The sequence below is a fragment of the Benincasa hispida genome, chromosome 1 (assembly GCF_027475165.1).
Source record: "Benincasa hispida cultivar pf3 chromosome 1, pf3_genome.v1.1, whole genome shotgun sequence".
Classification (NCBI taxonomy): Eukaryota; Viridiplantae; Streptophyta; class Magnoliopsida; order Cucurbitales; family Cucurbitaceae; genus Benincasa; species Benincasa hispida.
The window spans coordinates 97,707,834-97,724,221 of NC_143478.1; the positions used below are offsets into that span (position 1 = coordinate 97,707,834).

General features: G+C 33.9%; 1 protein-coding gene across 4 annotated transcripts; it reads right to left on the minus strand.

The window, feature by feature from the left end:
- Nucleotides 1–10,512: 10,512 nt before the first annotated feature.
- On the minus strand, nt 10,513–13,114 carry LOC120089750 (Major facilitator superfamily protein). 4 transcript variants are annotated; one of them, XM_090310750.1, is made up of 6 exons: nt 13,008–13,111; nt 12,667–12,922; nt 12,350–12,567; nt 11,679–12,259; nt 11,117–11,561; nt 10,513–11,040 (listed from the first exon to the last, which is right to left on the minus strand). In XM_090310750.1, the coding sequence occupies exons 2-6, from the start codon at nt 12,908–12,910 to the stop codon at nt 10,981–10,983; spliced, it is 1,548 nt and encodes a 515-aa protein (XP_090166876.1). In that variant the 5' UTR covers nt 12,911–12,922; nt 13,008–13,111; the 3' UTR covers nt 10,513–10,980. The 4 variants fall into 4 exon arrangements, with proteins under 4 accessions (XP_090166876.1, XP_090166875.1, XP_090166872.1 ...); XM_090310749.1 differs by having other exon boundaries at nt 13,049–13,067; XM_090310746.1 differs by having other exon boundaries at nt 10,513–11,561; nt 13,049–13,114.
- Between the last annotated feature and the right edge of the window lie 3,274 nt (nt 13,115–16,388).

The window sequence follows — 16,388 nt, forward strand, 5'->3', positions numbered from 1 at the left end:
TTACTTCCGTCTTCTGGGAATCCACATTGATACCACCTGCTGAAATAACATGCCCAAGAAATACCACCCGATCTAACCAAAAATCACATTTACTGAACTTAGCATACAATTGCCTATCTCACAGCATCTTCAATACTATCCTCAGGTGGGTTATACGATCCTCCCTACTACCAGAATATATCAGTATATCATCAATGAATACTATCACGAACTAGTCCAAGTAAGAATGAAATATTCTGTTCATAAGATCTATGAATACCACAGGGGCATTTGTCAATCTGAATGGAATTACTAAAAATTCATAATGTCCATATCTAGTTCTAAATGTGGTTTTAGGAATGTCAGCTTCCTTCACTTTCAGTTGATGATAGCCCGATCTTAGGTCTATCTTTGAAAACACCGTAGCTTCTCTTAGCTGATCAAACAAATCATTAATGCATGGTAACAGATATTTATTCTTAATTGTTACCTTATTCAGCGGCCTATAATCGATACACAATCTAAGTGTGCCGTCTTTCTTTCTCACAAACAATACTGGAGCTCCCCAAGGCGATACACTAGGTCGAATGTATCCCTTGTCAATTAACTCTTGTAACTGAACCTTTAATTCTTTTAATTCAATTGGCGCTATTCTATACAATGCCTGTGACATAGGAGTTGTTCCTGGGATTAAGTCAATAGTCAACTCCACGTCTCTGTCGGGTGGCAGTCTCGATAATTCCTCAGGAAATACATCCCGAAACTCATTTACCATGGGGACATCTTTTGGGTTCAGCTCTTTCCCTTGAGCAACCACTACGTGAGCTAGATAGGCTTTACATCCCTTGCTCAATAGCTTTCGAGCTTTCACTGCTGATATCAAATTCCTTGCGGTTAATCTTTTGATTCCTGTCAGTATTGCATCCTGGCCATTTGATTTTTTGAGCACTACCTTCTTCTAGTAACAGTCCACTGAAGCATGATATTTACTTAGAAGATCCATCCCTTGGATAACATCAAACTCCAATAGCTTCAAAGGAAGTAAATCAGCATAAAAGTCCTGACCATTAATCAGTATCTCACAATTATTATAACATTTATCTATTATTATCACATCTCCCAAAGAAGTAGAGATAAATAACTCTCCAGGTATAGGCTCAACCAATCTATCTATACTAGATGCATACATGCTAGATATAAATGAATGTGTGGCACCAGGATCACATAAAACATAAGCAGACTGTATATATAATATGACATTATCGGTCACAACATTTGGAGACTTCGTTGCCTCTTGGTGTGTCACGGTATACACTCGCCCTTGTTGCTGGGGTCAATCTCCGACATTCTTCTACTTAGCACCATTTGACCCTTCACCCCAATTTCTAGCGCCATTTGGTTGGTTAACTATCTGGGAGGTTGTCTATTGTGCTGTTGGGGTGTCCCTGTTCACCTGGGGACAGTCCCTCTTGAAATGCCCTGCTAGTCCACATTGAAAACATACACCTCTGCCACAATAACATGCTCCAAGATGCCTCTTTCCACAACTAGGGCACGTCGATTTCCTATCTGTGCTGGTTACTGACTCACCAACTCGTGGCATCTCTGGTCGGCTAATTGCACTGACTGAGGGTCTCGATTTCCTTTTCCTGGATCCCTGCCAACTTGTTCCCCTAAATTGGTTTCCACTAATCTGAGTTATAACTAGAGGTCGGGATCCTCTGTCTCTAGGCCCTACTACTGCCTCACTACCCCTTAGCAACTGCTCATCATCTGCCAAACTTCGTTCGACTCGTGTCGTCGTTTCTACTAACTGGCTAAAATCTAGCCAGTTAGCCGTGGATGTCATCGGAGTTCTAATTTCTTTCCTCAAACCTTGTTCAAATTTCCTGTATCTATCTCTTTCCTCAGTAATAATCGGCAGAGCATATTGTGATAACTCTGTAAATTTCTGCTCATATTCTGCCACTGACATTGTTCCCTACGTCAGTCTGAGGAACTCATCCCTTTTTGCATCCCGGAACGAGCTGGGGTAATACTTATCTTCAAAGGCCTTCTTGAACTCAGGCCATAACATCGCATCGGTACTGGCTCGTCTAGCGGATATCACTTTCCACCATTTCTCTGCTCTTTTCTGTAGTAGAAAGGTGGCTAGCCCCACTTTTCTGCCCTCTGGACAACTCATGACATTGAAACATTTTTCAACTACATCCAGCCATAACTCGGCTTCAGTTGGGTTTGCTGTACCTTCAAATGTCATAGCCCCTAAGGCTTTAAACCTCTCAATACCATATTTCTTCTCTAGGTTTACTCGTATTGAGCCCACACTGGCTGCTAGCCTCTGCGCTATCCTATCAAAAACCACATCTTCTAGCTGAGAATCTGCCCTTGCCTGGGGAGTACTAGACTTTCCCTCAGATGTCGTTTTCTGACCCACTGGATCATTCACTTTCTTTTTCCCACCCGATGGGTTCTTTCTAACCTCCGACTTATGCATGAACTTTCCCTTCTATTCCCAAAATCTTATGCTTTGATACTAACTTGTCACACCCCCTCCCAGATTACCCTTTTAATTTGAAAGAGGATATGACTGTGGTAGTTACTAGCCCTACTACTAGCACTTACCACCTTAGCCTTCCAATCTAAATGCCAACCTGTTAAACATTAATAATGTATGCATATAGTATGCCTTCTTAAGGTTCTACATAATATTATATAAACACATGCATACAACCATGACATAACATCTAAGGAAAAAATATCCATAAATGGGCCCAAACAACTCTAACAAAGCCCTAGTCCCTCTCAAAACATGTGTACATAAACAGATCATCAACCTAAGTCTTCTTAATAAGCCGGGCCTTTCAGTGGCAAGCAGCAACATGATCAACCTTGAGGAATCTGACCACTACCTGAAAAAAGGAAACACAGGAAATCTGCGAGCTAGTAGCCCAGTGAATGACTATAGAATCATATTATGTCATGCAATACATCACTATAAACATGTAAGTATACTGATGAGTATCTCAAGCAACTTTCTTTAAATATAGCTTAAAACTATTCTTGTACATCAGTAAACATCATTATTCCTTAGTTGAGAACGAGCCTACAACGCTCTAGCTCCCAACGTATATTACCGACCAAGAGACCCATACTTCGGCCTCTCATTTAGAACTACCTACATGCACGTGGAGTTTTCTAAGTACCATCAATACCTTAGGTACTATTACCCAGATACTTTCTCCATGTCCTTCAGTATCGGGTTATTTCATAATATCAAATTAAGTTTCATTCCATATCATTTACACAAGAACTCATTCTATCATAGCCTTCCTCTAGAAAGCATATTTCAACATTAGAAACTTAACTTTTGTAATGATTTCACAACGTACCTTGACCTGTGTTAAACATATACAAGCCGGGGAAGATACGTTAAGCTATTCATTAACCATTTGTTGCTTGAGGGAGTATAAATTCACCATTAACATTACTGTAACTTACTTGGCCTTATATGCATAAGTATTGAAAACATTAAGTTCACTTAGTCACTCATAGCTCGTCAGGGCTCTTAACGGTTTATACGCCTCTCCTAGCTCTTCTTGGCCTGAAAGAACATAATTCCCAGTTAAAATACTTAGAATTCTTAGCAAAATATCTCAAATAATTCATTTACTAGTGGAACTTTCATCAACAAAGACAGCATTGCTAGCGAGATAATCATTATGAGTGAATTCATTCTCATGAGTGAGATCGTCATGAGCGAGATCCTCATCATGAGCGAGATCAAGCTTTTCCTAGCAAACTTTCATCCTAGCGATACTCACCTCTTCTAACAAACTTGGCTTCCTCACAAGCGAAATTCAGCCTTCATCTCTAGCGAGATTTCCTCCTTGAGCGAGATCCTCATCACAAAACTAACGAGATTATCATCTTGAGCGAGATCTTCATGCCCTTTATCTCGCTCTTGCTCTTTACGGTGAGCTGTTTGCTTATTTTTCCCAAGCAGCTGTTTGCTTTTGCACAGATTCTCTATTTCAAATTTTAAAATTCATAACTCAAAATCCAAAACTCTTTTTAAGAAACTTCCTTCTACAAACTTGTTTAAAATTGAGTTAATTTTTTACCTTAAAATTTTAGCCGAAAATTCTTTATAGTTTGGCCTGGAGCTTTCAATCTTCACCTCGGGCCCTGATTATTCCGAGATTCTACCTCTTCTGCAAATTCTTCACTTTTGTTCTTCTCCTCCTGCAATCTTTCTCCAGCAAGACAACTTCGAAAACTAGATTCTCCCAGCTTTCACGTGGCACTGATTTCACTAAATTTGCTCATGCCAATTACTGAAACCATGCTTTTGAAGTTTCACTTTCTTTTAATCTTCCTGCTGCCTCCCGAGTTCAAGGATTAAACCGCCACATCACCCCCCATATTTAGTACCTCCAGCCAAAACAATAATTGAGCTTCCTCATTTAATATATTTTTTTTCTTTTCCTTTCTCCACAACTCCTATAAATGTACATAGATTCCCATTTGTTAAATATTTATTATAACATTTCTTTGGCTAACATGCTCATCTAGGAAATTTAGAGTTCGAGGTTTACAATCACATATTGCATCCCTCTAATTTTCGTCCTCACCTTTATGATTCTCAATCACAGAGAAACTAATAATTCTCTTATGTAGCTTCAATTTTCTATCAATAAAGTGTACAGTCAAAACTATGTAATTAATATTTTGAGTCGATATCCAAGTATCAGTCATAAGTAAGACTCTATATCCTTCCTCCACAAAATGTCTCTCGACTATTCTCTCAAGCTAGCATATATTCCTAAAATATCTCTAGCAATTATACTTCGAAAAGGAATAACAAAATTTGGCTCTACTAACATCAAAGTCCCTTTTATAAACCTCCTAAATCCCTCGTTCTCCATAAATTTAAAGGACAACTCATCAATTATAATCATCTCAACAATTAGTTTTTGAGCATTCTCAAAAGTAAACATCTTATAGTTTATTATTTTTGTATTACTGCCTCCATCATTATCTTTATTCTTAAATACCAACTTCGTTTGAGTTATATCTAACTTTCTTTTATCTGATAAGGATTTTTTTACAGTAATGTTCAAGATGCATTCTCATAGTTGCATTTCCATTCCTTCTTGGATGACATGCATACACCATACCACAATAATTACATTTAGTATGTAGATCATCATCGCTATATTCAGAGCATTTAGTAAAATGATCCCATACCATAGACGTATTTTTCCTTTTCTTTCGAGCTGGTTGTAGTTCTGGTGGAGGCATGCGAATCTCAACAACGTCATCATTTTTGTTTACTCTAGAACAATTGTTGCCCTTGCTATCAGTCTTAATATTACTATCGCTATTGGTCAAGCTCGCCGACATTGTACTTACTGCCTAGTGCCTATAATATACAAAGAAAAACCAATATAAGAACAATCAAATAGAAGCTGAAAAATCAAAGCCATTCACTTCCCTTAAATTCCCATTCTAACATATGGATTGACTTAAAAGAGCTATGAGCTAATTTCACATAGAATTAAAAAATATCTATTTCACTAAAAATATCTTCTTACTAATATGTCTTGCTTATTGGAAAGTGTTTAGGTCTTTTGCTAACATAAGTATAATTTAATAGGAAAATTAGGAGTTTTGAATCCTATGATGAACGGATGAAAAAAGAAAAAAGAAAAAAAAAGATTTATAAAATCAATAGTTCATAGATCAAGTTTATTTATTATTTTTTCTTGCCAAATAATCAACTTACACTTGGTAACCAAAATTTAAGCTCATAAATTCAACTTCCAAGGCATAACATAACAAGTTATAATTTTGGTTCTTATAATATTTGAGCAAAATTTCAATTTACTCTATATAATTCTAAAAATTTTAATTTCGTCTATATGGTAGTTTGGGCTTAGCTTCAGATATATACATAACTTTTTAGACATACAAATTAACAAAAAACAAAAAAATTCACACGACCATTTTGTTGGGATTGGTGTCCTAAGTCTCCTAGAGTCTCGTAGTTTGTAATTTATACACATTATTATGAATAAAATAAGAGTTATTTTATCTGGTATTTACTCATATTCAATAAATAAAGCTCCATGGTTATTATATGTAAACTTAAGCATGTATATGAGATATAAAAATGGATCATGACTTAAGTGATAGGCTAAATAGGTCTGTAGTATAAGGATTAAGGAAGGATACCTGATCCTGGTGACACTATGGGTATGGTCTGTCTTGTAGAGGATTGCAAGTATTGTGAACTACTACAGATGATAGATCCTGACCATTCATGTGGAGCATGCGAGCGAGGGTGTCCTATACAAAGAGTTTGTATAAGACCGAATCACGAAATGACTAGTCTATGTATATAACGTCGTTGATACTGGAGACTTACATCTCACATATACGACCATAGGTGACATGACCTCAATCCTGAGTGTTTTAGGAACTCTAGCCTTTAAAGGTAGTTCTTTGATTAGTATGGGTGAGAGTGGCCAGATTGCCAGCTCAACATGCCTACATTTTTTGGGACTTGTCTAATTTAGGAGCTGGGAACTCAGTTACACAAGATGAATTTCACTCATTCCCCGAAACAGGGGTAAGTAGATAGATTGCTCCTTTAAAGACTGATTCCAGGTCTTGAACATAGTGGCCATAACTTCTCTTTGGAAGAGAAGACTCAGTCATAGTAAGACTATGACTTATGTTCATTAGAGGGATCAGTGGTACTTAAGGAGTTAGATATAACTACAGGGGCATAACGATTATTGGCCCAGCTATACTTACGAGCAATATGTGAAGGGTTATCATACTGTTGATTGATTGATATGGACACATAATATATCTATAGTAAGAAGAGTTCAGTTGTCAATCTTTAGTAGAGTGTCTGGCAGTTAATGGATAGTTGATCTCGTGACTAAAGAGTTTAGTCAGTTATTCACGTACTGTTGAGCTTCGAGCTACAAGTCCATAAGGTCCCCTTGGTAGCTTAATGGATTCAAGTTGAGAATCAATTCTAGGTGTTGATGTTCAAATTGTTAAGAGGAAATTCTATTATATATGATACGATTGGTATGGTGTATGAGATACATCAAGTGAAGGACTAATGTAATGAGATTTACATTAAGTTCCATGAAATAGAAAAAGAACTATGGTTTATATGTTTCATGAGATGAAATATTAAAACTACAGGTTATAAATATAGTATGGTAAGTTGGTTATCAAATATATGTATAATAATATTAATTATTGGTTAATTATCTATTTTTATCTAATAACCAATTAAGTGGGAGGTTATTGGTGGTTTCATAGTAACCGTGAGATAAAAGGAAAAATGTTTTCCTAGTTTTAGTAGTTGAATTGAGATTTTCCATTCTCGGAAATTACTCACGAAAAGGCTATCAAGTAGATTACATTCACTAAATGGTAGCTGAAGAGAGACTAAACAATCGTGGAGTGACACTACACGATAGTTCACTCAGCTGGCCATTAGCTAAATGATCGTAGAGCTTTTGCTAAACCATCGCAGAGCATTTGTTAAACGATTGGATATCGTGTATACGATAGACCTTTATCATCTCCTACTTGCTCAATCGTTTACACGATTGTTCTTCCTTCAGCCTCTTTCTCAAACCAAGTCCACACAAAACCCACACTTCTGGATTCTCACACCGAGAATACCAAGGTAGCCATTGTAGTGGTGTTGTACTCAACTCGACTAAGTCAAGATTTTTGGAGGTCGTTCATTGTGTTCGTGGTGTTTGCGTGGTGGTCATTGTGATCGTGCTGTGTTGCGGTCGTAGTGTTCAAGCGTTCGGGATTGTTGTCTTGCTGATTGCATGAGCGTTCGTGATCAAAGGTGTTTGAAGATGAGTCTTCAAAGGTATGTATAATTCTATCCCTTGGTCTCTGTTAAATATGTTGTAATTTCGTATTGTTGCACGACTAGTTAGTTTCGGTTTCTTGATTGTAATTGTTTATGTTCAAATACAAATGGAACTTGGAACGATCATTCCGCTGCTCATGGAAATCCTCATGTCCGAATTCCTTCACATTTTAAATGCTTGGTCTTAATAATAATTGTTCTTAAACTCATCAAATCCAACCATTTCTTCCCCCACCACAAATACATTCCATCATCAATCACACAACTCATTCCACCTCCAACAATGGTTGCTTCTGTAATTCATCAATCACATAGCTTATTCCACCACCAACAAGCAAACGAATAGAAACCTAGAAAGTCAAAAACAAGAAAGAAGAAGCAAGAGAGAAAGAAACAAAACAATGGTACCTGAGGCTAAAATATGAGATCGGAGGACAGAGGATAGAGATCTGAGGCGTGAGATCGGAGGATGGAGGACGGAAATCTACAGCTAGGCTACAACAAATGGCATGACTCGTGCGACTACATGAGAATTGGGAAGTCAAATTGAGAAGAGACCTGAGAAGATTTGAAACCCTAGGCTGAAAATGAAACACTTATATATATATATATATATATATTTATTAAAAAACGGTTCGATTCTGTTTCAAAACAGTTTTCAAATTTGAAACCGAACCGAAGCGCAATAATTCAATTTCAAAATATGTCAAACCGATCCGAACCACATTAATTCAGTTTTGGTTCAATTTAGTATTCGGTTCGATTTTAGCGGTTTCAATGATCACCCCTACCTCATATTGTGAATGCATGACAAGGTTTAAGATTGTTAGAGGACCAATGGATATTTTCTTGAGAGGAGAATTGTTAAGGGTAGAATAAAAGGTAATTGACGCTAATTATCTCACAAAATGTGATTTTTTTTTATTAAATGTCATCGAAATTTGAATTGAGAGTATAATCTAGAGAAGAAAAGTTGACCTGAGAAAAAAATTAGATGTTCTCTTGGATGTACCTATCTTAGTACATTCCAAATATAATCTAATAAAATGTTGCCACATGACATCTTTTTAAAAGATATATATATATATATATTTAATTTCTTTTTTGTGTGATAGAAACGTAGAAAACACAAGAGTTAAACGCAGTTTAGGTTGTACTTAATCATTACTCTAATGAAAAAGGTTTTTTTATGTGCTTAACAGTGCGATCCTTTGTCAAAAAAAGAAAAAAGGGTTGGAAATGCGAATAATGTCTTGCATCATAAGGTAGGAAATTAAAGCCTAATTTAGGACCAGACTTTTGTATTTTTTTTTTTTTTTTTTGAAAAAAATTAATCCTTGAACTTTTAAATATTTTTCACTTTTAAGTATATTGTTTTAATAACCTTCTAGTTTCCATTTAATCATTTAACAACACTCAAATTCATTTAAATAATCTAAGACCAAGTATTTTAACCCAAAATATGCCTACGTTAAGTTTTTTTTAATCTAAAAAATCAAGAAACATTTCATAAAAAATTTAGAGACAAAAACTTAAATGAGATTATAAAGTCGTTTAATAACTATTTTATTTTTATTTTAACTATGTGAAAATTAATCTTATAAATTCTATCTTTACCTCTAAATTTATGTTATTTTGTCCACTTTCTTCTAATATTTTAAAAAAATCAAGCCAAAATTTCAAAACTTAACAAATAGGTTTTAAGTCCACTTTCTTCCAATATTTTAAAAAAATCAAGCCAAATTTTCAAAACTTAACAAATAGTTTTTAAAACTTTATTTTTGTTTCTAGATTTTGACTAAAAGTTCAAGAGGTTCTTTAACAAAAGTGAAAACAGTGACAAGAAAATTGGGGGAAAACAAGCATACATTTCTAAAAGAAAAATTTTCACATATAAAAAAAATGTTAAACTATTTACAGAAATAGAAAAAAAAACACTAATAAACATTGATAGACTTCTATCAGCGTTTAGGTGATAGACTTCTATCAGTTTCTATCACTGATAGACATTGCAATCAACCTCTATTAAAGAAGATTAAAATTTTGTTACTTTGTGTAAATAATTTTTCTTATTTTTTTATTTTTGAAAACTCTCTTTCAAAAACTAAAAATAAAAAATGAAATGGATATCAAATGGGTCGGACCTAAACAATTTTAAAGTAAAATAGGCATGCAAGTAAGCAAGATGTACTGTCATTCATAGCTTCAACATTAGGAAGTGATGCCCATCCCAGTCCAGAAAATGGGACATTAAAATTCAAACTAACCCAATTTTTAAAGTTTTATACAGCTCCCAAAATTTAATTTAATTTTAAAATGATAATACTAATAGAATAAAACTTTGTAGCTCACTGCTGAGCAATTAATTTCATCATAATTGCCAACTATATTTGGTTGGTAAGTACTAAATAGAATGCTAAAAAGAGTCCAGACAATAAATTCCAATACTCAACTCTAATTCTAACAGCTGCATGATTATGACATTTTATATTCTTTGATGGAAAAATGATTTAATGGGACTCTTTATAATGTTAGGAGAGGATGGAACTTAATATATTATTTAGGTTGGTTGAGTTAGGATCCTTTCGACTTTTTTTACTTTTACTTGAGAGTAGATATGAAAAAAGACTTTATTTTTTTTAAAACTATTATGAATACTGTCAATAATTTTGATGATTTAACCAACTATGAAATCAAATACTCCTATATATATATAGAAGAAGTAGCTTTGATTTCTTTTTTACATTTCTAAAAATCAACTCTAATACTAACTAATTATGAATATGAATCTCACATTTTATCATGCCTTCCATTTTCCATTATTCCTTCTCCAACCTCATGATCTTTCCTGTATTTGTACCTATGAGCTGAGTACAAAAAAATGCAGAAATTGATGAAACTCATGACTGTGAGAAGCCAGTAGAAGTAGTCGAATCGTCCTGTGTTAATATTCTGCGAAAGCCAAGATGGGTTTCTTTCATTCGGATTCCCCGTGATGGATTTTATAATACTGTTTAGCAACGATGCCGCGAAGCAACCCAAACCGCCCGCGAGAGCCGCGTATGCCGATCCAATACTCTTCATGGCATCAGGGGCTTCCTCATATAAGAACTCAAGCAAACCAACAATGCAAAACACTTCTGCTATGCCAATCAGACAATACTGAATAAGCAGCCAGTAGGCACTCAAATTAGGCATAGGGGTCAAAAAACTTGCCTCATATCCATTTTCTATAGCATAGTTCCTTCTATATCTCTCGAATGCCCCACCCCAAGCGACCGACATTATTGAGATTGCTAGACCAATGCCAACCCTCTGGAGCTGAGAAGCGCCATGCGGGTGCCCTGTTATGCGTCGAGAGAGCGGAACGAATACTGAGTAGTAGAGTGAAAGTATGAGGAATATGCTGAGGCCAGGGAAGACTGGCATGCAAGTGACAGGGAGCTTAAGATGGCCTATGTGAGTGTTCATTGTGTATGCTTGTTGAACTGAAAGAGTGAGATATTCTGTTAAGACTAAATTGAGCATTATTGTGCAAGCTGGTATTGGAATTAGCTTCAAAAGAATCTTCACTTCCTCAACTTGTGTCACTGTGCAAAGCCTCCATGGACTTGGATTCCTTCCATCTTCCTTTAGCTGCAATGCTGCTTTGTCCAAACATCTGCAATCCCATTAAATCACCACTAAACTTAAAAACTTAAGTCGATAGAATATAGTTCATTTTACTCTAATACCAGGTTAATTTACGATATTCATGTGAAAGAATGAAACTGTTTACCTGAAATCGTCAGTGTGAAGGATCTTTCCACTACCTTTGATAGCGGATTGCTTGCCGGGAACCTCGTACAAGCCAACAAACTCGCTGTTAGAAAATGAGATGTTTCTCTTCCTATATGCTGCTACAAGAACTTGAGCAACTCTTGTGAGAGGGCTACCACCCGGCAATCGGTGCCGATACAAAGGAGTACCGAGAAAGAAGACGACGTTCGAAAAGCCCATTGCTATAGCTAAAGAGCCAAAAGCAGCTCCCCATCCATGTTTGATTTGTATGTAAACAACAGCAGTGAAGGCTATAATGGCTCCAACAGTCACAGAAAGGTAAAAGAAGTTGAAAAAGCGATCCAAATGAGATTTGTAATCTTTGCTTTTTTCATCAAATTGATCAGCCCCAAATGAAGAGACACATGGCCTTATACCTGCTGCCCCAAACCCTGTCAAATAAAGGACTGTGTAAAGGTAAGTCATTTGCCATGATTTTGCTGGCTCACATTTGCCTAGAAGCAGTGATAATTGATCACATTTCTCTTGATTTGGCACAAATGTACTAATTGTAGCACATAGAGTTATTCCTGTTAAGCCCTGCATTAAGGACAAAACCAAGGATTTCAATTGAATATCTTCTCCATATTAGCTTCATATTGATGGGATGTTATCAGTTTCGTATCGTACCCCGAGATAAATGGTAGTAAAGATCGCAATCGTCCAATATCGACCGAGATATGCATCGGCAAGGAAACCGCCAAGAACAGAGGAGGCTTGTGAGATGCCAAGGAAATTGTTAACTGCATCTGATGAAGTAGTAAATGGCATATGCATTACATAGAACATAAAGGCTACCATGTTCACTGAAAGCCCAAAATAAGCCATTCTCTCTGCCATTTCATTCCCTTGTAAAGAAAACAAGAATAATTTTTCACATACTTTTTCCTTTCCAAGTCAAAATAGTAACAACAAACAATAAGAAGGGTTGTTTTGCAGCTACTTACCAAAAATAAAGAAGGCTGCAACCCAACCACCAGTCTTTGAAAGATCAGCAATAGGTTTGCCACGGATATTAACCGGAGTCGTTCCTCCGGTATAACCACGCCCGAACGCCGTCCTCCGATCATCCGATTCGATGAAAAACATCCCAAGCTTCTTCCTTTGAAATGATTCAGAATGTTCATCCAATCTACCAAGCCCAGATGTTTCAATCACCTCTTGAGGTGATTTTATTTCTCTACTTCCCATGCTTCTAAATTCCTGAAAGAAAGAAGAAAAAATGAACACTTTCACTCACTATTTTCACTCTATATATAAGAATTGAAAACAAAAATTTTCTCCAAACTTGTGAGATTTGTCAAAAGAAGATTCTATATCTTCTAGTACCATCTGCTGTTTCACATAGTGAGAAAAGAAATATCTTTGCTTATAAGGACATATTTCTGTAAGGTTTTCTTGACAGTTAGTGAGTGATTTTGACTGCCTAATTAATAAACATCCAACCAAACAAGTTTAGGCCCACAGAAGAAAATCAGAAAAACCAATCAATTTCTTCAGTACAAAAGAAAAGTCTCAATTAATAGGCCTCAATTTGAAGACAAAACTCTCTCTATCTATAGTATAGGGAGAATTGTTTCAATTGTTAGAAGAAGATTGTTGGTTAGGAATTGGTTTTTCTTAATGACAACTACTTATAAGTTACGCCTTCACGGCATATATTTCGGAATGATTTTGAAATGTCAAAAATTACTTCTGTATCTCTAACTTTATTCTCTCTAATGATCTTTTATCTTTCTCGATTTTTTCATAACTTTATTTATAATTATAATAGTGTTTACTGACAGATAATGAGAATCAAGGAATGAGAATAAAAATTGTGAACTCACTTTATTTCTATCGACGTTTGTCAAATTAGGAATGAAGGTAAAAGATAAGAGGAACCGCTCCAAATTTAGAAATCTCATTCTCTACTTTTTCCCTCACAAATAATAAGGTTTACAATGTTGATTTCGAGAAAAATATTGAAATTTTAATTTTATAGAATTCTTTGATGTAAATATCGGTATAATATTGATTTTGATGGATATTCTTAGAAAAGTTATAAATGTAAAAAATTCAAAAAAAATAAATTTATATTCTCGATATGACGATGAAAATTTAATACTATAATCTGATAGTTCTTACCAAAATTTTCAAATGTGAATAAAAGTTTTGTTTCTCTCATAACTTTTCTTCTGATTTTTGTAATTCCGTTGCTAACTATTTGCTCCGAAACTTTTTAGTTTTTTCTTTCTCTCTCGCAGACTTTATTAATTTTTTCCTTCTGATACATTTCGAAAACAATTTTCCTTTTTTTATTATATGACAATCACTATTTCAATAAATCAATTGTAAACAAATTATTTTTAATAAAATCACTTTCAAACATATGAAAATTAAAGCATCAATATGAGCATAGTTATATTATTAACTTCGAAGTGGAAAAAAAATGAAAATTAAAGTGGATGGTTTTAGTTTTATTTTATTTATTGTCATGGAGTAGAGGGTTTGTTTTTATTTTGGGCATGGGGTTTTAACTTTTAATGAACCAAAAAAGGAAAAGGGGGAAAGTGGACAGTGCATTTATGGTTTGGGGCAGATTGAGTAAAGTGGTTGATGAACTTTGAGTTACCAAATAAAAATTGAATATCCAAATTCCAAAGCCTTAGGTTTATAGGTTGGAGGTTGGAGATGTTCATTTAATACCGACTTGGCTGTTGGCCTGGCCTCAATCAAACGTCTTTAACTACACAGCTCTATCTTCAGTTTAAATTCTCCGACTCAATCTACTTACTCTCTCTATAGATACTTTATGTGAGACAAAAAATACGTATCGGATACTAATATTTTTAGATACGTATCTAATCTTTATCTTCATATTTGAGTCTCCACAAAGTCCACAAAAATATAAACCATTTGGATATCTTCAATAATTTAATGAAAAAGTACTTCGTTTATTTTCATACTTTTCCATCTAACCTTCTTCTTATTCTTTATAATATAAGTAACTTTTTTATTGTATTTTATTAACTATTGTACTTCAACATCTTAGATTTTGCTTTTTTGTATTGTATTTCAGTGTTTGTATTATATTTTGTGTTATTGTTATTAACTTATATGCTTAATTGATCTATATTATAGATTTTTTTAAGAAAAAAAATGTATCTTCAATGATAGTATCCTCATTTTTTAGAAATATATTAAAAAAATTGGTGTATCCTTAGATGTATCTATATCTTAGTTTTTTTTAGAAATTGACAAATCGTCGTATCCGTATCTGTGTTTGTACTTCATAGTACATAGTAAAATTAGAGGAGAATCGTGACAAATAGGTAAAAGAACGAAACCGAAAAGAAATAGTTAATGCTCCGTTTGATACTAACTTTTTTTTTTTTTCAGTTTTTAAGAAACAAAATCATACATGTTTGGTAATTAAAATAATGGAGTCGCAGGTTTCGTTTGGTTATCATTTGATTTTTAATTTTTTTAAAAATTAAATCTATTTTATGCACACTTCTTACAATTACAATGAATTGCATCTTCCTTAATTATAATGGTTGAACTTAATTCCAAAAATAAAAACAACTTTTTGAAAGTTACCTTTTTAGTTTTCAAAATTTAGCGAAGAAATTTGGAGGTCGAAAGTACTGTCCATGGGTTTAATTTTCAAAAAAAAAAAAACAAATGTTACCAAACGGGATGTTTGGTAACTGTTTTTTGTTTTCTATTTTCTTAACATTGAAAACTAGAAACATGTCAAATAAGTGTTTTTGCTTTTTAAAAAATTCAAAATAATTTGATGACTTTTCTAGTTTTTTATATATATATATATATATTACAATATTTTTCGTATGGTATACATAAGTATAAGATTATACATTTGTTTTTAACTTTTTGAAAATTTTCGTATTAATAAAATGATGTCAATATTTTAAATGTACTCAATGATCACAAATAAGATGAAAAAAAAACAATATATTGACAAAATATAAGAAAATAATTTCATTTTCGTGAAAGAAAATTTCAGAAGAATAAGAAAACAACGAAAAATAATTAATTTTACCCAACAAATTCACAATATTTTCTTGTGATAATTTTGTTTCATCTAGGGTACTCAAAATGTCATGAACAATTATCTCTCAAAATAACATAAATTAATAACTCGTGAATGCTTCAACTATAGGCTTGATGGAATAATTATATATAAAAGAGATTAATATTTGGGGGAATAGTGCTCTATATTTTTATAAACTATTTGTGAATGTTCATATTATTACATCTCTTGGTATGGGATTGTGTCTTTTGAGAAAATGAGTAGTCTTTCATTAGGACATTCATTTAAAAAAATACACCCTCTAATCAAGAGTTATGGTGCTTTTTTATTTTTTTTTAAATAAACAAATAAATTTTATGTATATGTTCCTATGATTTTAACTTTTAATTTTGTATAAAAAAATAATTTTAAAATTGTTTAACAAAATTGCGAAGTTATACCTGTCATTTTTTTTTAAAGAAAAGAGAATTGAAGTGTAAAAAAACTATTTAACAACCCTTTAATTTCATAAATAATGGAAAATGTTATTAATATAATGGAAAAAATTAAAACTAAAATTTATAATTGGACTTTGGTTTGAACTCATCACTCTTGATATTATAGGACACAAAACAATCGCTAGACCAAAGTCTA

What these genes read in the sequence shown, in the direction of transcription:
- LOC120089750 (XM_090310746.1), bottom strand. An exon ending in TGCAGCCTTCTTTATTTTTG is followed by an intron (nt 12,568 to 12,666) that starts GTAAGTAGCTGC and finishes TTTCTTTACAAG; the next exon opens with GGAATGAAATGGCAGAGAGA. An exon ending in CTTCACACTGACGATTTCAG is followed by an intron (nt 11,562 to 11,678) that starts GTAAACAGTTTC and finishes ATGGGATTGCAG; the next exon opens with ATGTTTGGACAAAGCAGCAT.